We start from the raw sequence: 24,672 nt of genomic DNA on the forward strand, positions 1-24,672 counted from the left end.
TAAAGAATCTGAACAATTTAATGACAATTTGATTAATATTGCTACAATGGTTACATGAGTGAACATTAAGTATAGAATTCTCTCTCTCTGTTTCTCAGACACACACACACACACACACACACACACCCTGCAGCTGTGTGAACCTAGTGCAAAGTTACTTCCCACAGTGTGTGTGTGTGTGTGTGTGTGTCAGTTGTTCCAGATGTTTGTGAGTGGCTCCGTGGTTTACCTGTCACTCAGGTGACACTGATGAATTCAGGAATTTTGCCCACATGTCACTGACAGATACACACACAAGCACACGCACACACACGCACACACGCACACACACATACTGTAAACACTCACTGCTGCAACCAACATGGATTCATCCGCCACTGAAAGTAGTTCCCTAATCACACCGTCCTCTTTTTCAGCCTCTGTCTCAAACACAGGATTTTAGCTCCTGTCTCTTTAAGAAAGCCCACTCTCCTCTGATTGGACAGCTGGTCCACTCTGTTGTGATTGGTCAACCGCCTCCAACGTGTGGAGGACATGTCGGCCTGTTAGCAGACGTGTCAGACTCTCTGCTGTAGACACGCGTGTACTTAGATTTTTTGTTTGTTTGGTCCATGTCCCATCTTCTAACGTGGAGGAGGCAGAGTTAATGAGCTGTACTGCAGCCAGACACCAGGGGGCGATCGTGGTCAAGATTTGTCTTCTTTTTGGGGAGCTGTTATGAGAGATGCTGGTCCTGGTTACAGAGGATGAACCAGGAGCTGATCTGAAGCTGCTCGTCCTGTTTTCAGAGGATGAAGTCAAACGGAGGAAGAGGATGTGGTGACGAGTCATTTCTGAAGAAGTTAAACAACAACAAGTTGTTTGCACGCCGTGCAGCACAAAGTGTCGACACAAACCTGGAGCAGGAAGCTGCGTCTGATTTAAAATGTGGTTTGAAGCTGTGACAAACACATAAACTCTTTTACATGTATGTGTTTATATGTTTGTGTTGATATGAGCCGCTGCTCAACACGGACACATGTTCACTGATTCTCTCTTTTAATGTTACACATATAAAACATGAGGTCACCTCAACCATCTGTTTCTATGCTAACACAATATAGATCATCAATGATGGAGAGTAATAGAGTACATCTACTCTGGTAATCCTTTATGTGACTTGATTGTTAGTTATTGAGCTGATTCATTTCATATAAAACGTACTTTAGTCTGATTCAAATATTGTAAGTAAAAGTTTATTTGTTTTTGTAAATGAATCACAGATTATATATAATTTAAATCAAACTTTAAATATAATCCAATAATAACCATTTTATTCCGGCTCTTCTGAACGTCCACAAACGCATCACTTCAGACTCAGTCGGGTGAAGTTAGACAAACTTTATTGACAGAATGTTACATGAGTGAGAACAAACCGCAGCTGAAGATGTTCTGAGCGGAGACGTGAACCTCAGCCATGTGGTTTAGTGTGGGTGGTGGTGGTGGAGGTGGTGGAGGGAGGGGGGAGGGGGGGGTTTCAGAACTTTAACCCTGTAACTTCCTGTCACAGAGACGAGAACAGTCGACTCCCTCCACGACTTATCTCCTCTACGTCTCCTGAACGCTGAAAACACGTTAACCACAGACCCCCCCCCCCCCCCCCCCATCACCACCAGCCTTCGCCCACCTACCAGGCCTCGTCTCCACCAGGTCTCGTCTCCACCAGGTCTCGTCTCCATCGTCCTCACTCACTGTCAGGAACCCTGTGAACGACGCAGAGAACGTCAGGACACAGATCGGACAGAAACAACCATAACCTAGATATAAACAAGCTATGACCCCATTATAACCTAGTTATAACCTGATTATCACCATAACCCAGTTATAACCTGAATATCACCATAACCCAGTCATAACCTGATTATCACCATAACCCAGTCATAACCTGATTATCACAATAACGCAGTCATAACCTGATTATCACCATAACCTGACAAGTGGTTTAGCTTTTTGAGTTTTGTTTAGAATTTAATAGATTAGATGATTTTTTATTTAACTTAGATTTTGGTTTTTCTTTTATCTAATTTGAAGTTCATGTTTATTTTGATTGATAAAGATCAGAGGTGGAACAGTCTCTCTACATCATCCTGTTGGACCTCAGTCAGAGTCACATGGTCACACCCTGAACCTCCTTCAGGGTGGATGTGTCTCCTCCGTCTGTCGCTCTGTGGCGAGCGGCCTGCGTCCACCTGCGGTTGAGATGATGTCGTGGCTGGAGATATCACAGCTGATTTTATGACACATCTGCAAAGTGAAAGTAAACAGAAGAAAATAGTTTGTAGCTGTTGAAATGTTTCATTCAGATCCTCAGTGGGTTTGATCTCCTCCTCGGCTGCTCAGCCTCTGTTCACTGATTCACTGTGAAACTCCCTCTTCCTGTTGACTGGGGCTGTCACACACAGCTGCTGAGCGGAGGCAGCGTCTGACGACTGAGACCGAAGACTTTTCACGATTCACTCGGACTCGGCTCCTTCTTCTTCTTCTTCACACTGAACTCACGCAGCTCCAGCCTTGAGGAGATGGAGTCCGTGTGGACCTGGTTCCTGCTGCTGATGGTCGGAGTTCAGGCTCAGAGCGGAGACACCGACACCGACGGGGGTGAGTCACATCATCTCAGGGTATTTGTTCTTTATGAGCAACATTATTAATATTATTATCAATATTAACCAACTCACTCACTCACTTACTTTCTACCTAATTTATTATATATACTATACTATGTATGTATGTAGTAATATATGATCTGTGTTATATACGTCAGAGCCCAGGATCAGCTGCAGCTCTCACATCACCACTGAGGTCAACAGTCTGACCTGTGAGCTGCTCCCTGGTCATCATGATGACGAGGATGATGAAGATGATGAGGACGAGGGCGACGGCATCAAGAACATGACGCTGTGGTAAAACATCTCTCATGAGTCGGTCGTGCTCCTCAGAGGAGCGACGGTTAACGATGGCGTTGTTGTGTCACAGCTCGCCTGACGTGAGCGAGGGCCGGCGGGGGGTGTGGTGTGAGACGGGTCACGGGAACACGCTCAGCTTCAGGGAGGCGCCCGTCGTCGACTTCAATCTGACCGTTCAGCTGAAGAGAGGAGGAGAGATCTGGACCAGGGTCGACCTGAAGAAGATAGGTACAGGAACTAAAGACCAGGTCAAAGGTCATGGGTTTCCCCCTGGAGTTAAATCTGACCACTTCGACTATTTAACATTATTCAAGTTCTTTTAAGTAGCTGATTCATATTTTAGTATTCATGAGTGTTTCAGGATTCAGATGATGTGTCAGTGCTGCCACCATGTGGCCGGGAGTGAATCACTGAAGTGTGTGAGCTCAACATCAGACTCTCACCAGTGTGATGTCATCGTCCTGTTCCCACAGTTAAACCCCGACCGCCTCAGCTGTGGAACGTCACGTTCAACCGGGAATCGAACAAGGCGGTCGTTCACATCCAGAGTCCGTACCACAAAGATTACCTGACAGGAAACCAGATGTTCCAGCTGCACATCTGGGCCACAGACAGACCCAACATGGTGCATGACTTTATTATTAGAGACGTCCTTCTGCAGCAGTGTTGCATTCTGGGTTTTTGTAGCCTTGATGTTGCTAAGCTAGTGATTTTATTGAAACCTGATTACAGCAGCAGAGGTGGACTCTTTGCTGACTCGTCGTCTTATGGATTAATGCGTCAGTTTTAATTTTTACCTTTTAATAACCTTGTTTTTCCTGTTCGACCTCAGATTCAGAACATCTCATCAGAGAGCAGCATGAAGATCGACATGGAGCATCTGAGAAAAAACACCAAGTATCACGTGAAGGTGCGATCGATCCCAGTGAAGCCACTGGAGGGAAGCTGGAGCGAGTGGAGCGACACGTTCAGCTTCTACACTCCTGCTGGTGAGAAGAGAGAACTACACTCAGTGTTTGTGAAGCAGCAGCAGGTTGTCGGGTCCGACTCCTTCAAACAGGAACACCTGGGAACAGCAGCAGGGGCGGAGCCTGGGTAGAGCAGCAGGGGCGGAGCCTGGGTAGAGCAGCAGGGGCGGAGCCTGTAGAGCAGCAGGGGCGGAGCCTGAGTAGAGCAGCAGGGGCGGAGCCTGTAGAGCAGCAGGGGCGGAGCCTGAGTAGAGCAGCAGGGGCGGAGCCTGGGTAGAGCAGCAGGGGCGGAGCCTGTAGAGCAGCAGGAGGCGGGACATGACGTATAAACTCTGCTGGGGAAAGATCAGTGTTGTTGTTTACAGCTCGTCCACACCGGAGTCGGACCTCATCACCAGAAGATCTGGAACCTCCTCGTGTTTCCAAGTGGACGTCTTCGTCTTCTACGTGTCCGGCTCCTCTTCTTCATCCTGAGATGTTTGTGTTCTTCAGGTTTCACGTCACGTGTTAGAAACCTCATCAACACGTCCACTCGCTCACTGGGAAGCTTCCACACATTGTCCTGCTGGTTCCTCACATGGACTCACTCTGACATGTTACACACATGTTACCAGGAGGCTGCAGGAGAAGATCCAGAACATGTCCAGAGACACTGACTCAGGCACTTGTTCTAACATGCAGAACATGTCAGGAACACGTCAGGAACACGTCAGGAACATGACTGGACATTTGATTGAAAGCAGAGTGATGAACTTGTGTCTTTTTCTTTTTCAGGAGCACAGGAGCCTGATGACAGGCAGCAGATGTACAAAGTGATGCTGGGTCTCATCGTCCTGGTGGTCGTGTCCGTCACTGTCGTGTTCCTCTGGAAAAAGAAGTAGGATGATGTTTGAAAGAACTTCACAGAAAAGACTCGTGCTACTTAGACTTATCATCTTTTCTCTTCACAGAATATTGACGATCATGTGGCCGATTATTCCTCATCCTAAAGAAACGCTGGTGCAGATCGGCAAACCAAACAAAGTGAGGCTGAACAGCAGCATTGTCACTTACGTTGCTAGCTCCCGAGCTAACTGCTAACTGAATGCACCATCACTCGTCTGAACTAGAAGCTGTTGACTTCTTGACGACTTCTGACTCATGAGAACTAAGTTTTTGTGCTTCTGGTTTTTCAGGGTCTTCTGTTGAACTTTAACCCCGAGGTGTTCAGCGCTCTCAGAGTTTCTTCGATGTCGCAGTGTTGCGACGAACCAGAGTCTTCGCCCAGTCCTGCTGAAGGAGCTCAGTCGGATCATCCCAGCTCCACCCAGAGCTCCGACTGCAGGAGCACCACCAGCGTCAGCACCGAGGAGCTGGAGCTCTCCGCCCTGCTGAGCGGGAGCTCCTCTGCTGCAGACGCCAGCCTCCACAGCGCCAGCCCCTCCCCCGTCCACCACCTCCTCCTCGAGGGCAGAACTGAACGCTGCAGTGGAGCGAACGAGTCGGAGGCGTCTGCAGCCGGTCAGCAGGAGGAGGCCTACGTCACCATGTCCAGCTTCTACCAGGACAAGTAGCCCGAGTTAATCCAACCTCCAGTCGGAGGTCCAGCGCCACCATGAGGCCGAAATATAAATCTGAGAGGTGGCAAAATCATTTCATGATATGGAGGAAAACCCGGTGTCATTGAGACGTCGGCCGTCACATCAGAAGTTCTTCAGAACTTTGATTCTGCTTCTCTCAAACTCTTCCTTTCAAACTCTCTGTTTATTTCATCAAAGTTTTGACATCCACTTTGTTCAGAGGACGGACGCCACCAACTGTCCTCCAGCGCCACCATGAGGTCAACATTTTGTCTTTATGACCATATACTGTTAATAAAGATGGACGACACACTTCCTCCACAAATTAAGCCAAAATCCCTCAGGTTCAAACGCTGCCATCTTGTGCTGATGACGTCATTTGGTGATAAACGCCTGCTTTGAATCTTTAAGTGGAGGAGGCGGGGTTTATGACCTATTCTCCAGCCAGACACCAGGGGGCGATCAAGACGCTTTGGCTTCACTTTTGGAAGCAATCATGTCGTCCATCTTTATTTAAAGTGTCTTGAAGATATAGCAACTTCCTCCATGAAAGAGTCAGAGATGATGAGTCAGGTCAGTGTTTCCTCATCAAAACTACTTTATTAACAATTATATCTAACACAATGAACTAGAATGAATCTCATTGAAAAATAAACAAACTCATATGATGAAAAGGTATTAAAACATGTCTATTGATAAATGCTTGAAATAAAATCTAATTTTATGTTTTTCTACTCAATATTTGACCGATGTATTTTCACAGAATATTCATAGTAATTAAACTCTCACATGTTAATGAGCAGAGACACGTGTTCAGTAGTACGGGCCGATGTTCTCGTATCCTGCATAACTCGGCCAATCAGGGAAGATCCCATGTGAGCAGGTGGGGCTGCCGTACGGGTCAAAATGGATCCCAAAGTCCCGGGAGCCCGTGTGGCGTCCGCAGGCGTCCCGGGGACTCGTCTTCATCGAGGACCACACGATCCTGTAGTTGGTGCCGTGGTTACTGTCCCAGAACTTGCATCCATCCGCCTCGTAGCAGACGGCGAACTCCACGTGCTGGTGAGGCAGCAGAGCCTCGGGCAGAGACACCTGGAAGGAGAAGGTGTCGCTGAGCGAGCCGGGATACGTGTCCTTCGTGTACACGCAGTCCACGTCCACGTGGCTCCTCCAGGTGTCAAAGGTCACCCGCAGCGTCACACGCTTCTCAAACGACGTGTTTCTGACTTTGACGGTTCCTGTCAGCGTCTTGTCCTTCAGCACGCAGCGCTCCAGGCTCACCAGCTTCCTCTCCAGCCTCTGATGGAAGAGCAGGTAGTCCGAGGACGGCTGAACGAAGTCCAGCACCAGTTTGTCCTCCTCGGCCGTCAGACTCAGAGAGGCGCTCAGCATCTCCTGGATGTTAGCAGGAATATCGATGGGATCGTTGAACTGGGAGAAAACCTTCACCTTGGTTAAAGACAAACCTCTGTCATCAGCAAACCACACTTTCTTTTTGGAATGTCCTGCGTCTCCACAGGACGCCGCTCTGTCCTGAGGCTGGGACGGGTCCACGCAGTCAGACGGTTGAAAGGTCAGAGCCGGTGTGAAGGTTGTGCTCGTCGTCCTGTAGACAAACTCCTCCTGGGGCAGGTACAGAGGTAGAGCCATGTCCATGGACATGATGAGACTCTGAAAGACAAGGAGGACGATTCAATCATCATCATTCTGAATATAATTTACTTTTAAGTTTTTATTATTTTAACACAAGGCTTGTTTCCTCAGTCTCTGTTTTAGATAAGGTTTTCTTCACCCTGAAGATGTAATGTTTCTGTCAGGTGTCTCCACCTGTCCTCACCTGTCTCCACCTGTCTCCACCTGTCCTCACCTGTCCTCACCTGTCTCCACCTGTCCTCACCTGTCCTCACCTGCTGCTGCATCACACTTTTAGCTCTCTGATTGGCCGCTCAACTATTTGAAGCATATGGAAAATGTATGGATGTTGAGAAAACTCTGCAAACTTTGTTACCTGGAGCAGCGGGTGAGGATCATGGATGGGTTCTCTCCGGTTCCCTCTGGTTCTCTCTGGTTCTCTGTGGCTCTCAGTGGTTCTCTCTGGTTCTCAGTGGTGAGGTCATCATTACAGTCTGATGTCTCGAGCTATTCTCTCATTTTCCTCTGAACATTTTTGAGTAGCAGCTTCAAACTCACTCATGGTTCACGTGAACATCTGCAAACAACCAATCAGAGAGGCCGTGGACAGCGTGACCGACCGGTGAACAGGGTCGAGCACACGCCCCCTCGCCTCAGATTGACTTACATCATTCACTCGTTTTATATTTATATATATAAATAATGTATTATATGAGTTTTAGTGAACACTGTGCGCCAGTTTCTCTCTGATAAAATCAGACAGTTGGATATTTTCATTATTTCTGTGACAGAGACAAAGAAGCAGCTGCTCTCTCACTAAACCTGTCAATATTTATTCAGACACAAAGTATGAAGTTCAACAGGTCAGAGATACGACGGGTCTGTGTCCCTGAGCGCACCAAGGACACAGAACACAGAACACAGAACAGAGGACACAGGACAGAGAACACAGAACACAGGACACAGGACACAGAACACAGGACACAGGACACAGAACACAGGACACAGAACACAGGACACAGAACACAGAACAGAGGACACAGGACACAGAACACAGGACACAGGACACAGGACACAGGACACAGAACAGAGGACACAGGACACAGAACACAGGACACAGGACAGAAAACACAGAACACAGGACACAGGACACAGAACACAGGACACAGGACACAGGACACAGAACACAGGACACAGGACACAGGACACAGAACAGAAAACACAGAACACAGAACACAGGACACAGAACAGAGGACACAGGACACAGGACACAGGACACAGAACAGAAAACACAGAACACAGGACACAGGACACAGAACAGAGGACACAGGACACAGGACACAGGACACAGAACAGAAAACACAGAACACAGGACACAGGACACAGAACACAGGACACAGAACACAGGACACAGGACACAGAACAGAGGACACAGGACACAGGACACAGGACACAGAACAGAAAACACAGAACACAGGACACAGGACACAGAACACAGGACACAGAACACAGGACACAGGACACAGAACAGAGGACACAGGACACAGAACACAGGACACAGGACACAGGACAGAGAACACAGGACACAGGACACAGGACACAGAACAGAGAACACAGGACACAGGACACAGGACACAGAACACAGGACACAGAACAGAGGACACAGGACACAGGACACAGGACACAGAACAGAGGACACAGGACACAGGACACAGAACACAGGACACAGAACACAGGACACAGGACACAGAACAGAGGACACAGGACACAGGACACAGGACACAGAACACAGAACACAGGACACAGAACACAGGACACAGGACACAGAACAGAGGACACAGAACAGAGGACACAGGACACAGGACACAGAACACAGAACACAGGACACAGGACACAGAACAGAGGACACAGGACACAGAACACAGGACACAGGACACAGAACAGAAAACAAAGAACAAAGAACACAGGACACAGGACACAGAACAGAGAACAGAGAACACAGAACAGAGAACACAGGACACAGAACAGAGAACACAGAACACAGGACATAGAACAGAGAACACAGGACAGAGAACAGAGAACACAGAACAGAGAACACAGGACACAGAACACAGAACACAGAACACAGGACACAGAACACGACTGGTGGGACTACGTGTGACACTTTAGCTGCACATCAGCAGCTGAGCGGTGTGCAGAGGAAGCCACAGAAGAACCCTCTGACGTCGCAGGAGCTTCAGTGAGACTCAGATGAAGAACACATGAACACAGAAAGGTGGCCGAGCAGAGGGAAGTAGAGAAAACAGGAAGGTGCTTACAGAATTCAAAGAACTGGTGTGATGAGAAACACACGTAGAACCCGGCTGGAGGAAACAGTCATATCTAGGTTACGCTGTGGTCACACAGGATAGAGCAGAAAATGATTTATAATAGAAAAACAACAGGAAACTTTAGCACATGTTAAATTCTACTCTCCAAAATAAGAAGTAGAGAAGAAACATGATACTGAAGCTGAAAGAAATGAAGCTGAGATATAATTTATATATGACCTATCTTTTACCAAGAAGTTCAGGACACACATTTTTTATGTTTGGTTCAAAACCTCAGAAGGACAACATTGATCAAATATAACTTTTTGTTATATACAGTATATATATATATATATGTACAGTACATATTCAATCCACACTCCATACCAGCTGGTGGCAGTAATGCACTTCGACGTTGTTTAATCATAAAGCGTCAAAAAGAAGAAGAGCTGCCGCAGCCCAGGCCAGTCAATGACGTCATCGTCCGCTCCTCCGGATGTGAGTGCAGCTGCTCTGCTAACAGCTAACAGCTAACAGCGGAGGCTCGGAGGATTAACCCGGGTTTGATGGAGAACAGGGCCGGACAGAGGCTCACCACGGTCCGCAGAGAATCCTGAGCCGGCTCCCCTGGTTCCCGTGGTTCCTCTGGAGGAACCTCCGCTGACTCATTCAACACGGTGAGAACACAACGACACCGTGTTAGCCCGGGTAGCTAACACCAGCTAACACCAGCTAACACCAGCTGGCTGTCAGTGTCAGTGTCTGACCCTATGGTCTGACCGGCCAGCAGCCAGCTGGGGAACATCTGCACACATCCTGTGAAACATCTGCACACATCCTGTGACCGCTCGGACTCACGCTGTGTCTCCGTCTCACGTCTGTGCTCATCACAACATGTCTGTGACTGTGTCGGTGTCAGCTCGCAGGCTAATGATCAGCGTCAGTCATTCAGGAGGACAAATCCAAACAATAACAAGATGAACGTGTCACATATAAAAAATACTGAGAGACACACAAGACAGAACCAGCACGAAGAGAGAGATGACCCGACACACAACCAGTGAACACACAACCAGTGAACACACAACCAGTGAACACACAACTGACACGACAACGGACATCAGGATGTTAGAGAAACAAGAACAGTACAAAAAGAATCACTTCGTCTTCTGGAGCCGATCAAACACTCAACTTGTGTATTCACGATTTCCTAATATATTGTTATTAATATTATTAGATGAGTTTTACGTGTTGTCGTGTCTGAAGTCAGGATGAGTGAAGGTGTGACAGGAAGTAGAGAAGAAGAAGATGGTTTCAGACATGAACCGGACATCGGGTCTGAGTCAGCTGCTCCGGACAATCTCCTGCTTCTTCACATGAGAAACACCAACTCTAGAGATTGTCTGGACACTACAGCAACATCTCATGCTGCTAACGCTCCATTTAACTTCCTCTTGTTGCACTATAATAAACCAGAAATATATTAAAAACAATTCTATGGGTCTAACATGAAGCCCTTTGTAGTTTGGCTTATTGAAGCAAATTGTACTGAGTTGATTCTTGTTGTTCTGAGTTTGTTCCCTCGGGGTTGATGCTCTTATTGTGAGTCACTTTTATGTAATGTATGTTTTGTTATGGTGTTGTGTCATGTGTGTACCTTTGCCAAAGGAAAGTTTACAGTTGAATCATTCAGGCAGAGATGAAACTTCATCGTCAGCAGATTTAAAAAATAAGTAATTTAGAGAATTCCACGAGGAATAACTAAGATTCATCAGCTGTAACATATAACAGACAACAGGGACACCTAGTGGTCATTTGGAGGATGGTCACTGCAGCTCAGGGAACATTGAGGTGATAAACAGCTGCTGCAGCTCTTTACCTGAATGTTTCTTCTGTTGCATCACACACGTGTCGCTCTGCACAGGAGGAGTCGTCACATGACCGCGTTGTGAACGTCTCCTCTCTCTCTCTCTCTGCAGGTTTCTGTCGCCCGCTGAGACGAGCACGGCGCCATGAGCGGGGCCGCTCTGGGCATCGAGATCGTGGTGGTGTTTTTCCTGGCGCTGTTCCTGCTGCATCGATATGGAGACTTCAGGAAGCAGCAGCGCATGGTGCTGTTCGGCACGCTGCTCGCCTGGTACCTGTGTTTCCTCATCGTCTTCATCTTACCTCTGGACGTCAGCACGGTCAGTAACCACCAGAGGAAACACCTGACTCTACGGAGGCCTGGACTGAGTGTGTGTGTGTGTTCTCTCTTTACAGACCATCTATAAGCAGTGTAAGATCGACCATGAGGAGCACGCGACTGTTCCCACTGTCAATCCTCCATCGTCCAATCACACGACAACTAACTCCTCTGTCGCTCCCACTAAGAGGTCAGTGTCTCTCTCTCTCTCTCTCTCTCTCTCTCTCTCTCTCTCTCTCTCTCTCTCTCTCTCTCTCTCTCACTAACAGATTCAGTGTTCAATGGGCAAGTTGAAAAACAGCTCCACTTGTTTGTGTTTTTAATCTGACGTCTTGAACCAGTCATGTGATTGGATCACAAGTTAAAGAAATTGAGAAAAAAAAATTCTAATCCTGCTAACAAACAAACAAACAAACAAACCAGCTTGTTCTTCTTCTCCCCTCTTATACTGCAGTTCACCAAAGCTGTGCTACAAACCGTGGAGCTACATCCCTGACGGCATCATGCCCGTGTTCTGGAGAGTTGTGTACTGGACGTCTCAGTGTCTCACATGGTCAGTACGAGTCTGTGACTGTGATGTAGAACGTGATGTAGAATGTGTATGAAATGTAGAACGTGATGTAGAATGTGTATGAAATGTAGAACGTGATGTAGAATGTGTATAAAATGTAGAACGTGATGTAGAATGTGTATGAAAATGTAGAACGTGATGTAGAATGTGTAGAAAATGTAGAACGTGATGTAGAATGTGTATGAAATGTAGAACGTGATGTAGAATGTGTATAAAATGTAGAACATGATGTAGAATGTGTATAAAATGTAGAACGTGATGTAGAATGTGTATGAAATGTAGAACGTGATGTAGAATGTGTATAAAATGTAGAACGTGATGTAGAATGTGTATAAAATGTAGAACGTGATGTAGAATGTGTAGAAAATGTAGAACGTGATGTAGAATGTGTATAAAATGTAGAACGTGATGTAGAATGTGTAGAAAATGTAGAACGTGATGTAGAATGTGTAGAACTGAGGGCTGGACTCTGTGCTCTCAGGCTGCTCCTCCCCTTCATGCAGTCATACGCTCGCTCAGGAGGTTTCTCCATCACTGGGAAAATCAAAACGGCTCTGATAGAAAACGCCATTTATTACGGAACGTACCTGCTGATCTTTGGTTCTCTGCTCATCTACGTGGCGGTTCATCCTAACTGGCATCTGTCCTGGTGAGTGCACTCTGGTTTTACAGGTAACCTGTGGTTTTGTCTGATACTGTGTGGTTCCTTTTGGTTCTGTGTGGTTATATGTGGTTCTTTTGGCTCTGATTCTATGCGGTTTTGTGTGGTTCTATGTGGTTCTGTGTGGTTCTTCAGGTACGAGCTCCAGACCATTGGGATCACTGCAGCCAACACCTGGGGTCTGTTCCTGCTCGTGCTGCTGCTGGGATACGGCCTGGTGGAAATCCCTCGCTCGTACTGGAACAGCTCGCGACACCAGCACCTGCTCATCAAGACGTACTTCAAGGCGTCCAAGCTGATGACGGAGAAGGCGGATGCAGAGGAGAACCTGGAGGACGTCATGGAGGTGAGCGGGCTGGAGACGAGTGTAGTGTTAACTTCACTCGTGACCTCATTGTTCTAATGTGACACGTCTTCTGCTGCAGGAAGTGAGAAAAGTCAGTGAGTGCATCAAATACAATCATCCACTGAGGAAGTTCATCGACACCATTCTGAGAAAGGTACGACACAGACTCTCACCGGTCAGTCATTGTTCCTGATTCCACTGATCAGCTGACTGATCTGACTCCGCCCCCTCAGTGTCCCGTTGATTACCAGGAGAAGATGGGCCGGAACATGGACGACTACGAGGACTTTGATGACAAACAGAACACGTATCCCAGCGAGAGGAGTCTGGTGAAGCTTCATAAACAGGTGAGACGCGGAGGCCTCATGTCATTGGACGCCCACTGTCTAACTTCAGGCCCCGCCTCCTTCAGACACTGCATCTGAGGAACGATTGACTCTGATGTCCCATTTCAAAGGCTCGGTCAATTACTATGTGATCAATGAGATGAACGGTGAACTGATGTTGAACTGTGTGTGTCTGTGTGTGTGTGTCTGTGTGTGCGTAGGTGATCTATGCGGTGCAGAGACACAACAGGACTCGTGTTCAGTGGCAGATCCTCCTGCAGCAGGCCATCCACCTGGAGGACGTGGCCAAGAATGAGACCAGCTCCAGTCACCAGTTCGTCCACAGCTTCCCGTCGTCCGGCCCAGTCAGCTGGTTCAACAGATACGTCTACAGCCCGACTGCAGGTGGGTCCCAGCACAGGGCCCCGCTCCCAATGTAAACATGGCTGTAGAGGTCAGAGGTCATCAGCTGATGTGTGTGTGTGTGTGTGTGTGTGTGTGTGTGTGTGTGTGTGTGTGTGTGTGTGTGTGTGTGTGTGTGTGTGTGTGTGTGTGTGTGTGTGTGTGTGTGTGTGTGTGTGTGTGTGTGTGTGTGTGTGTGTGTGTGTGTGTGTGTACAGAGTGGTACTGGGAGTGTCTCCTGAAGTGCTGGTTCTATCGGCTGCTGTCCGTGGTGCTGACCCTGTTCAGCGTGGCCGTGGTCTGGTCCGAATGCACCTTCTTCAGCACGCGGCCCGTCCTCTCTCTGTTCGCTGTGTTCATCCAGCTGGCCGAGCGAGACTACAACTACCTGTACATCGAGGTGAGAGCGTCCACAGCGTCCACGCTGAGGACACCCCGTCCTCTCGTCTCTGAACTGTCCCACCAACTTTATTTATAACTCAGATCAGTTCAGTATCAGGTTCATTTAACATCCATGTATTAAGAATAAAGAAGTGAGTAAATGATTTTCTGTAACTGACCACACTGCCACATGTGTGTATTATCCCCTCTGACCACCAGATGGCGTGCTTCATCACCATCTTCTTCCTGTGCACCTGCGTCTACTCCACCGTGTTCCGCATCCGGGTCTTTAACTACTACTACCTGGCCTCCCATCACCAGACGGATGCTTACAGCCTCCAGTTCAGTGGCATGTAAGTAACAACAGCCAATCAGAGTGCAGCAATCTGCCAGGACCAGGAATGTCATAGATGTGCAGACGGTCATGTCTTCTTCTGACCTTTGACCTGCAGGTTGTTCTGTCGTCTAACTCCTCCACTGTGTCTCAACTTCCTGGGTTTAATCCACATGGACTCTGCCATCTCCCACCAGCTGAAGGAGCAGACAGCCTACACCTCAGTAAATCACCAGCACACAGCTGCAGAGCACACTGCCCCCTAGTGACCACAGAACAATACTATATGTACACTAGCATTCTGAGCTCTACGGGAACAAATGAATCAGAACGTGAAGATGAATGAACACATCATATCGTTTTACACTGTGGTCTGGAGTGTTAACGTGTTCCTGTCTGACTTGTTTTTCAGATCATGGGATCAATGCGTGTTCTCTCCTTTATCGCTAACGGCTTCTATATCTACTACCCCATGCTGATCGTCATCCTCTGCATCGCAACTTACTTCAGGTGAGTTTCAGATCTGAAATGTTTGAACAAAGTTTGAATGTGAAACTCTGACCATCTGGAAACGATTTTAAAATCGACTGCAGAAGAGCAGCTGGAACTTTGATGGTGGAACAGTGAATGATTAAGGATAAATAATGTTGAGGCCCAGGGGTCAGAGGTCAGATGATTGTGTGACTCAGCTCTGAGGTGTAACCGACTCTTTCCTCAGTTTGGGAACTCGCTGTCTGAATCTTCTGGGCTTCCCGCAGTTCCTGGGCGACAGTGAAATGACCTCTGACCTCATCGATGAGGGGAAGGAGCTGATCCGACGAGGTGAGCATATTGAACACATCCAGAGTAACAGGCTCCTGCAGAGTAACACGTGGTCGACAACTGTCTGTGTCTCTTCTCAGAGAAAAGGAAGCGGCAGAGGGTTGAAGACGGAGAGAACAGACGCAGAGTGAGTCTTAGTTTCTTCTTCACTATATCTGCCGCGTGTTAAGTCTAACTTGGGGAAGACAGCCTTCTGTTTTAAAGCACCATACATTTGGAATGAGGTCCAAAAATCTTTAAAGTTGTCCTCATTTGTCTCATTGACGGAGTTCTCAAGTCTGGTCTCATGTACAGCTGACTTCTCCTGCATTGATTGTAACTACTAGTTGACTTGGCCATATTATTTTATACTGACGAATTGTTTTATGCCTTGTATTACTGTATATATATATATGCATATTTCATTCTTATTTATTCAATGTATTAACTCTTCTATGTATCAACTCTTTATTGTACCCTCGGCACCATTGAAAATGAGGGTCTTATCCCTCAATGTGTTTTCCGAGGTCTAAATAAAATATTCAATCAATCAATCAATCAATCTTCAAATACAAACTTGTTTTGCCAGTAGAGAGTTTAGTTTGGAGAATAGTTAGTGCTTCTCAGAACAGCTCTGAGAGACTCAGTGGTATAGCGCCACCATGTGTCTGTGCTGTGCCCTGCAGGAGTGGAAGGAGCGTTACGGAAACCAGAGGGAGGACCTGGCTGCGAGGAACCGGAGCAGCCATGAGATGAAGGAGACCAGTTACTCCGACACCGTGAACTCCAGCAGCAACAGACGTGAGTCACATAACAGCAGACACATGATCAGTCGTCGCTCAGCTGTTCACAGAGTGTTGATCACAATGACTGTGGTTTGTTGAACAGAGGCTAAATACTCTCGCTCTGGGAGTCGAGTGGAGCGAGACCACATGGAGCTGCTGCAGGACGCCGAACCTTTAGACTTCAGCGCTGAGACTCTGGCAGACGACCCTCTGGACGCCGAGCCTGGAAGGTAATCGTCCTCCACTGTGTGTTTGATAAAGTTATCTATGTGATTAGTTATATATGAGACATGTGGGACATCACCACACTCTGTTTTCACTTGCCGTCACTCGAGCTGTGCTGACATTTGGTTATTTTCTGAATCAGTGCTATGACACACGTCGCATGCTGTGGACATTTTGCATAGATATTGATAATTTTATAAGGTTATATCTCAATCTCTAGTTTCAAGTCTTCATATTAAGTAAATCATGATTATTTAGAGTCAAACAGACCATAAAGCGCTGTATGTTTTGGGGGTGGATACCACAGTTTGATTGACAGCTGGTACCTCCAATGGGTGTAGGTGGGCATGCACTGTCCTTCTGCTATCAGTTAGGCTCCACCCCCAATCTCCTCCAAATATGGTTACTTCTGGTTTCAAAACAACCAAGACGGACAACATGTCAAACTGGAGGCTTCAGAACAGCAGCTGAAAAACCAGTGGGTGCGTGTTGTTGGGTCGAGACTTGTTTCAGTCGTGTTCACACTTTGTGTTTCATCAGACACGCAGGAGGACGCTATCTGTCCATGTCCTCGTCCCGCAGCCGGATATTTGACGACGTCTAACGGGGACGAGACATGTGAAGACGTGGACGCTGCCGTCTCCACGTCCACCTGCAGGAAGTGAATGTACCACACCTCCTCCACGTCCTCGTCTCCCAGCATGCACGGCAACTAAAAACACAGGTCACGTGTCCCTGAAGCTCCGTCACCTGAACATTTTCACTTTGCACCAGTTCTCATGTCCGGCTCAGCCGCAGGGCGATGAAGACTCTTCTGAAGGAACGTGAATGTTACTAAACCCTCGCTGCCGGATCCTCATCTCAATTCTCCTGCTGAATCCCCTGCACTGTCTGTCTGAGCTGCATGTGCTGAGGCCGGAGGCGCTCTGTGATCGTCTGAGCATGAAAATGAATCTGCAGCAGCTGCTTGTGCGACACGTCACTTTACTGAGGGTTAATGAAGGACCTGCAGCGCAACACATTTTATTTATGCTTTATTTTGACCTAATGTTCATGTTGTGTATTTACTGTGAGAAACAGTGATGAGCAGGTGATCCAGTCACTGACGCACTCGGTGATAAACGCGGTGCACGTGTAATAATGCAACTTCCTCTTTTTCATGTTTAAGGATTAAAAAGCTCAGAAAGAGACTTATTTATTTAAAGTAAATTTAAAATTGAGATGATTCATTTACATATCAACAGTTTTGGTTCAGGTGTAAATACACAGCTTCAAAAAACATGCAGGAAAAAAGTGCCCTTAGAGCGACTTTATAAAAAGTATAAAGGCTCAAGAAGGGAGCCCTGAGGAACTCCTCACCTAGATAACAGGTCTGTTAACGGGACCATTTTTTATTCTGTCTGTTTGACTTTGTTACATGAGCCACATCAACCTGATAATCTGATCGATGACGTGTTTACAGCTGGTTCTGCTGCCCCCATGTGGACAGAATCCACTGATGTGGTTTAAAGAAGTGGTTACGTGTCGGCTCTCAAGGCTCAAACAGACGAAACCTATAAATGTATTTAAATAGTTATTTCCTGATCGTGTATTATTTCGTTTGTCTTAATGTTCATTTACGAATTCTCAATAGTCCTGATGAATCCAGAACTTTAGAATATTTGGTGAATTCATGTTTTGAGTTAACAGACGGTTCTGCGGCCTCCAAGTGGCCAAAACTAGTAGCTGCACATTAGAAGTAATATATTTAAATTAAAACCTTAAAAATGTGCAAGTGACACAATGATACAGGAAAACTAGTTTAACTAACACTAGTATAATTCAAGATTTTTATGAAAATATTCGTTTGTAGTAAATCGGCTCAAATGGGCCCAGGTGTAGATATTGTTAGCATTTAGCTCCGGTGCTGATGAAGAGTCCAGTGACTGTGTTCACCTTCACACCGGCTTCTCCTCATGTCTTCTCTGTGACACTCGTCTGTACATATGTATGATATGTTTTTGTATTATATGGGTTAATAATTAAGGATATAGAGGAGAATGTGTATTTATGGTGTGATTCGTGCAGCTCGTCCACTTTCTGTCTCTTTCTCTTCTCATTCTGCTGAGGACCTTTCTGATGATCTCATATTTATTGTCGTCGTGATCTCGGCTCTTTTGATTTGTGATTGTGGGGACATGTGATGTACAGTAGTGACGATGGTGTGTGCCACACTCTGCTAATAAAACTCATCATAAACACTGGTCTCATGATGAAGTCTGAACACGTAAACACTTCAGAGAACATTGCATTTATACATTGATTTCCTGGAATCTTAACCATAGTTAGTATTACTAACCTTAAACTATCTCCACCTTAAAAATGATTTACGTTATGAGTACTTGTTATTTCCAGGATGTGAGTGTGTAAACACAGAACATAATTGCACCTTGAAAGTAGGTGTGTCTCTCCCTCCCACACACAGACTACACGGTTTCACTTCAGCCTCTGATATGTGAGAAAAGCGGACGTGACAGTTTGAGGATCCTGTTCTGATCAGACTGATCTGGACACTGAGCTCAGTTCTGCTCCACCTGCTCCACCTTCACCTGCTCAGGTAGGTCAGATGGCGAGTGTTGGACAGTTTGAAGGTAGCCGGAGAACTGCTGCTCACTCTGCAGCGTCATTCATCGAGGTGTAAAACAGCTATGAGCCCAGGATGAGACAGATTCTGGACAAGCTTCAGAAGGTTCATGAAGAAGTAAACAAACTGAAGCTGTTTGTATTTTTAGGAGCAACTGGTTTAGGAGTAGCAGCTCTATTAGCTTTACTCACTGCTCCATTCCCTGCAGGTCTGAGTATAATTATATTAATGTTTCCAGTTCTGTTTGTTCTTTATTTCATTATAACGCCAAAAATGACAGAAGCAGAAAGTGTATGGAAAGTGAAAGAGTTCAGAACGAAGGTCTTATCACTGAACAGTGAACTGGAAGATGTGAAGAGTGCATGTGAAAATACTTTGTCCAGATTATTTTGGGTTAAAAAGAGAATGCAACAGCTGAAAGGAATTACTGACAGAGGTGAGGGGCCCGCACCACCCCCTACTAGTGAGGGACATTAGACATCTGTTTATTTACGATTTCTCAATAGTCCTGATGAATATGAATAATAATTAGAATATTTGGTGAATTCATGTATTGAGTTAACAGACGGTTCTGCGGCCTCCAAGTGGCCAAAAAGAGTAGCTGCACATTAGAAGTAATATATTTAAATTAAAACGTTAAAAATGTACAAGTGACACAATGATACATGAAAACTAGTTTAACTAACACTAGTATAATTCAAGATTTTTATGAAAATATTCTTTTGTAGTAAATCGGCTCAAATGGGCCCAGGTGTAGATATTGTTAGCATTTAGCTCCGGTGCTGATGAAGAGTCCAGTGACTGTGTTCACCTTCACACCGGCTTCTCCTCATGTCTTCTCTGTGACACTCGTCTGTACATATGTATGATATGTTTTTGTATTATATGGGTTAATAATTAAGGATATAGAGGAGAATGTGTATTTATGGTGTGATTCGTGCAGCTCGTCCACTTTCTGTCTCTTTCTCTTCTCATTCTGCTGAGGACCTTTCTGATGATCTCAGATTTATTGTCGTTGTGATCTCGGCTCTTTTGATTTGTGATTGTGGGGACATGTGATGTACAGTAGTGACGATGGTGTGTGGCTCACTGTGCTAATAAAGCTGATCATAAACACTGGTCTCATGATGAAGTCTGAACACGTAAACACTTGAGATGGAGCAGCTTCAATCTGAGTTGAGTCAGAGGCGGAGCTAACGTCTGACTTCGTTACACATCCAATCACATGGATTCATTCTGTCGACCTGATTAAACCACAAAAATGTTTCTAATGAATCAACACCTTGAAACTAGCTATGTCTCTCCCTCCCACACACAGACCAAACAGTTTCACTTCAGTCTCTGAGCTCAGTTCTGCTCCACCTGCTCCACCTTCACCTGCTCAGGTAGGTCAGACCCATCAGATCATGATCAGATAGAGAGCAGATCACTGAACTCTCTCTCTCCCTGATCAGGAAACTTTCGAACCTGCTCATCAGCTTCTCTCCGTCTGGAGGAACTTCCTGAACATGGCGAGTTTTGGCAGCAGGAGAAATGCTGCTCACTCTGCAGCTTCATTCATCAAGATGTACGACAGCTACGAGCCCAGGATGGAACAGATTGTGAACGAGCTTCAGAAGGTTCATGAAGAAGTGAACAAACTGAAGCTGATTTTATTTGCAGGAGTAGCTGGTTTACTAGCAGCAGCTGTATTAGCTTTACTCACTGCTCCGTTAACTGGAGGTCGGAGTTTAATTATATTCATGTTTTCAGTTATTGTTTTCATTATAATGCAGAAAACAGCAGCAAACCAAATTGTATGGAAAGTGAGCAGATTAGTAGGAGAGTTCAGGACGAAGGTCTTATCACTGAACAGTGTACTGGAAGTTGTGAAGAGTGCATGTGAAGATCTGCGGAGAAGATCCATCGGAGCTGAGGCCTTAAAGTTCATCAGACTGGAGATTGACATACTGGAGCTGTGGGCTCTCAATGAAAAACTACAAACTCCTGCAAAGTTAGATCGGATGTGGTTGCTGTTGTGGGATTTAAAAAATACTTTGTCCAGATTTTTACAGATGAAAACCAAACTGCAACAACTGGAAGAAAACACAGACAGAGGTGAGGGGCATGCAGCACCCCCTACTGGTAAACATTATTACACCAAAATCATCCTAAATTGGTTGTTTTCACCCAGTTTTAACATAACATGATTATCATTAAAAATAATCTTCAGCTTCCTCCATGTCTGTTGAAAAGCTCATTTTATACAAATGGTAACTATTTCCTTCACTTATTACTGTTCCTCTCTGAAGAGCAGCTGTTGAGGGGATGTGGAGGTTTTATACGTTTCTCAACTTTAAGTTCAAGGTGAATAATATTTTCTTATGATGGTTTTTATTTTATTTTAAAGAAATTACAGACTCATACTCTCAATCATAATGAATCGAATGAAAACTGTGAAATTAAGGTTGGTAAAATAATTCTGTGCTTGTGCGAGAGGAACAAATGTGAAGAATCCTTGATAATCAAATGTTCAACTACAATTCCCAAGGTGCATTTCACCTACAATCGAAGAGCTTCAATCCTGTCACGTGCTCTGTAGACGTTGATTCGAATGTTAAACTGAATAAAAACATCCAGCTCTTTAAAAATGTCTCTGAGTTTATGTGTGACGTCATTAACTCAACAGATACATTTTTGGACGTGGTTTGTTTTCTATTCACACTTCCGGCCTCTGAGAAACAACAGCCGCTGAGCCTCATGGGGGATGTAGTTCAGAGCAGGCCGCAGTGTTGAGGAGACTGAAACTCAAACAGAGGGTCAGTCGAGGTTCTGGTTCTGGTAAGTTGTGGTTAGTTTTGGTTAGTTGTGGTTAAGGCAGAATTATAATACTGCGACTGCGGCTGGCCACGCAGTTGCATCAATGGACTCGTTCTTGTTAATGGTTTTCCCAAGGGTTGCGTGTGTTGCAAAGCAATTCCCCACCAGAACACTAGGCGGAGTAACGTGTTTGTCGAAGATGACCTTAGAGATGCTTCTTTGTGGGTGTGGCAGTCGTCGGTGAGTGTTTATTTACCTTCCTCCAGTCGTGTTCTCCACACACACCGTGAACGATGGAATTCTTGAGTCAAAGCCAGTTGGTGGAGCTGGAGCTGATTAACATTGAACAGCAACTGATAATATTGCGAAGGAGGAGACGAGAAGAACAACCACCAAATATGAGACGGAGGTGGCTTGTGCGTCCACTGAATCAATCGAGGAGGAGGACGGGCGAATATGCATCGCTCATTCAACCGTTGAGGGATATGGACGAAGAAATGCACTTCCAGTATTTTCGAAAGTCGGCTGGCGGATTTGATGACCTTCTTTGTCGTGTGCAACCACACATACGGCATCGTGGCACACAAAGCATGCCAATTGATGTCGTCCAGAGACTGGCTGTGACGTGAAGAGTTTTAGCCTCTGGTGGAAGCCAACAGGCTGTAGCGGCAAGCTTCAAACTGGCGTCCTGCACTGTGTCCGAGGTCTCAGATTACCTGCCCTGTCCTTCAACCAGCCGGTGGACAGCGGTAGCAGCGGATTTTTGGCGACTTTGGAACTTCCCAAACTGTGTTTGAAGCCTCGATGGGAAGCACGTTAGCATCAAGGCACCGCCTCATGCCGGGAGTGACTACTTCAATTATAAAGGTAGTCACTCTATTGTCCTGATGGAACGTGCGATGCCAGGTATCATTGCACTAAGGCGGACGTCGGGGGATATGGACGGGACAGCGCATTCGGGTCACAGCTGTTCGACAGCAAGATGAACCTGTCGCCATCAGCTTTTCTTCCCGGGACCAGGATCGATGCCCCCCCCACGTCATAGTTGCTGATGCTGCCTTTCATCATCATCATGCGTCCATTTCCAGGTATGTCACAAACCATAAATGAATTGTATAGATATTTGACAGAACGTAGTATCTTATCTATGATTGTGGTGCAACCATGTTCTATTCAGTAACACTCTGCATTCTTTGTTGTATTATCAGGGGCAAATCTGAGCAGGGAGAAGCAGGTTTTCAACTACAGGCTCTCCAGAGCAGGAGGGTCATTGAAAATGCCTTTGGAATCATGGCGGCACGTTGGACGATTCTTGGCAGGGCAATTGAGGTCCTGCCAGACAAAGCTGGGGATGTTGTCAAGGCCTGTGTTGTTCTACACAATTACGTGGCCGATACAGATGAGGCAAACACACCCGGGAGCCGCTACATCCCACCCAGTTACTCTGATGCAGACTCAGGAGGATCGGTACAGCCTGGTGAGTGGCGCAGACTGGTGGCTTGCGACTCTAATCTCTCTCTTCTGGGAAATACAATGTTAACCCACAAGGTCGATTTATAGTCGGATTTTACTCAGGCCCGCAAGACATCCAAGATCCCCTTGCGTGCTTGCGGGCGTCTGCCAATTTTTCTTACTATACGACAAAGCTACACAAGCCTCACGCAGCCCGCAAGGCTGTGATTGGTCTGCTAACTACACCCTTTCCGGAGTCGCATTTCCGGTTTCATGCCCCATACCGGCAGAAACAACGGAAGATTTAGAAGAACAATATGGATCAAATAGAAGAGCGTTTGGCAGAAGAGATCCGAAAGTATGACCACTTGTATAACCCGTCACTGACAGGAGGATTTGTCTCAGTTTCTCTATGTGACTGTCTATTCTAGTAAAGTTATACTTCCTATAATTTATTTATATTTAACACAATAATTCAGTGAAGTCTGCCTAAGGTTAACGATGTAAAAACCGAAGGAATAACACTGATAATACTGGAATAAATGACTGTTTTGTGATGTGCAGCTTTTTCTCCTATAACTTTGCCTCAGTTTAAAAAGACTGTTAAAGAATCTGTTCCCATCGGCCTCCTTTGAGAAGCAGTTTGTGTCAATTCTTTGATCTGCAAAACCTAATTTAATAAATTTCTGATTTCCTATCTTTTATTTGGTGAAGTTGTTTTCCTCACTTTCTACCTCACACTTAATCCTTCATCTTTAAATAAGGACATTTCCTCTAAAGTAAGAATTTATCTCTCGTCTACATGACTGCAGATATTTCCCCCTTTTCAAAAACGTCTCCGTCCAGACGACAACACAAAAGACTCAAACAAGCATGTCGGGCCATTAGGGGGCGATAGAGTCTGCGTCTCCGAAGAGTACAAAGCCAGAGAAGATGTCGTGGTCTAAGATATATAATGTCTGTGGACGTCAGAATCGTGGAGCACTGATGCTAAATGTAGCTGCTAACTTGGAATCAGACCTGTGCTAACCACACACAGAGAAACGGGTCCGCCGCCGCCGGCCCAGTGGATCAGTGGGAAGACCACTGGGACGGCATCGTTTCACAAAGTCCACGTTTTACATATGTTTTACCAATGTGAACATGATGCTTAACGACTGAGACTGGAACACTGCTCTAGTTTCAATGAGTTCCATAAAGAGACTCACGTTGGACAACTTTTAATATTAAAGTCACTTTAACCCAGTCAGGACAACGATACCTCTGCTAACTTTGACACATGTAGACCCTGCTGTTTGTGTCTGGTATTGCAGCTCTGTCGCCCTTTTTAAGGTTCCATTATTAACATTCACCACCACTGACACAATATGT

At 46.0% G+C, this 24,672-nt stretch overlaps 3 protein-coding genes and 1 long non-coding RNA gene across 4 annotated transcripts; 3 read left to right on the forward strand and 1 right to left on the reverse strand.

Annotated features, from left to right (window-relative positions):
• The first annotated feature begins 2,145 nt into the window (after positions 1 to 2,145).
• On the forward strand, positions 2,146 to 6,208 carry il7r (interleukin 7 receptor). Its single transcript, XM_053410901.1, has 8 exons — positions 2,146 to 2,637; positions 2,801 to 2,939; positions 3,013 to 3,170; positions 3,416 to 3,567; positions 3,775 to 3,931; positions 4,685 to 4,787; positions 4,861 to 4,933; positions 5,086 to 6,208. Exons 1-8 carry the CDS (start codon positions 2,559 to 2,561, stop codon positions 5,461 to 5,463), a joined length of 1,239 nt encoding a protein of 412 aa, XP_053266876.1. The 5' UTR covers positions 2,146 to 2,558; the 3' UTR covers positions 5,464 to 6,208.
• Positions 5,681 to 10,675, reverse strand: ppp1r3b (protein phosphatase 1, regulatory subunit 3B). The gene is made up of 4 exons (XM_053410902.1): positions 10,269 to 10,675; positions 7,549 to 7,678; positions 7,478 to 7,508; positions 5,681 to 7,140 (listed from the first exon to the last, which is right to left on the reverse strand). Exon 4 carries the CDS (start codon positions 7,129 to 7,131, stop codon positions 6,283 to 6,285), a length of 849 nt encoding a protein of 282 aa, XP_053266877.1. The 5' UTR covers positions 7,132 to 7,140; positions 7,478 to 7,508; positions 7,549 to 7,678; positions 10,269 to 10,675; the 3' UTR covers positions 5,681 to 6,282.
• Positions 9,870 to 18,667, forward strand: lmbrd2b (LMBR1 domain containing 2b). Its single transcript, XM_053410900.1, has 18 exons — positions 9,870 to 10,087; positions 11,390 to 11,596; positions 11,673 to 11,785; positions 12,050 to 12,148; positions 12,648 to 12,815; positions 12,963 to 13,173; positions 13,253 to 13,327; positions 13,407 to 13,520; positions 13,721 to 13,904; positions 14,120 to 14,301; positions 14,502 to 14,635; positions 14,735 to 14,840; positions 15,029 to 15,126; positions 15,335 to 15,438; positions 15,519 to 15,565; positions 16,104 to 16,218; positions 16,306 to 16,432; positions 16,968 to 18,667. Exons 2-18 carry the CDS (start codon positions 11,423 to 11,425, stop codon positions 17,029 to 17,031), a joined length of 2,115 nt encoding a protein of 704 aa, XP_053266875.1. The 5' UTR covers positions 9,870 to 10,087; positions 11,390 to 11,422; the 3' UTR covers positions 17,032 to 18,667.
• Positions 18,668 to 18,844: 177 nt separating this feature from the next.
• Positions 18,845 to 21,680, forward strand: LOC128424848 (uncharacterized). The gene is made up of 3 exons (XR_008333063.1): positions 18,845 to 19,023; positions 20,369 to 20,435; positions 20,505 to 21,680. It is a non-coding gene; the product is annotated as an uncharacterized LOC128424848 (long non-coding RNA).
• Positions 21,681 to 24,672: the final 2,992 nt, after the last annotated feature.

This window comes from Pleuronectes platessa, chromosome 19 (genome assembly GCF_947347685.1).
Source record: "Pleuronectes platessa chromosome 19, fPlePla1.1, whole genome shotgun sequence".
In the NCBI taxonomy this organism is placed as follows: domain Eukaryota; kingdom Metazoa; phylum Chordata; class Actinopteri; order Pleuronectiformes; family Pleuronectidae; genus Pleuronectes; species Pleuronectes platessa.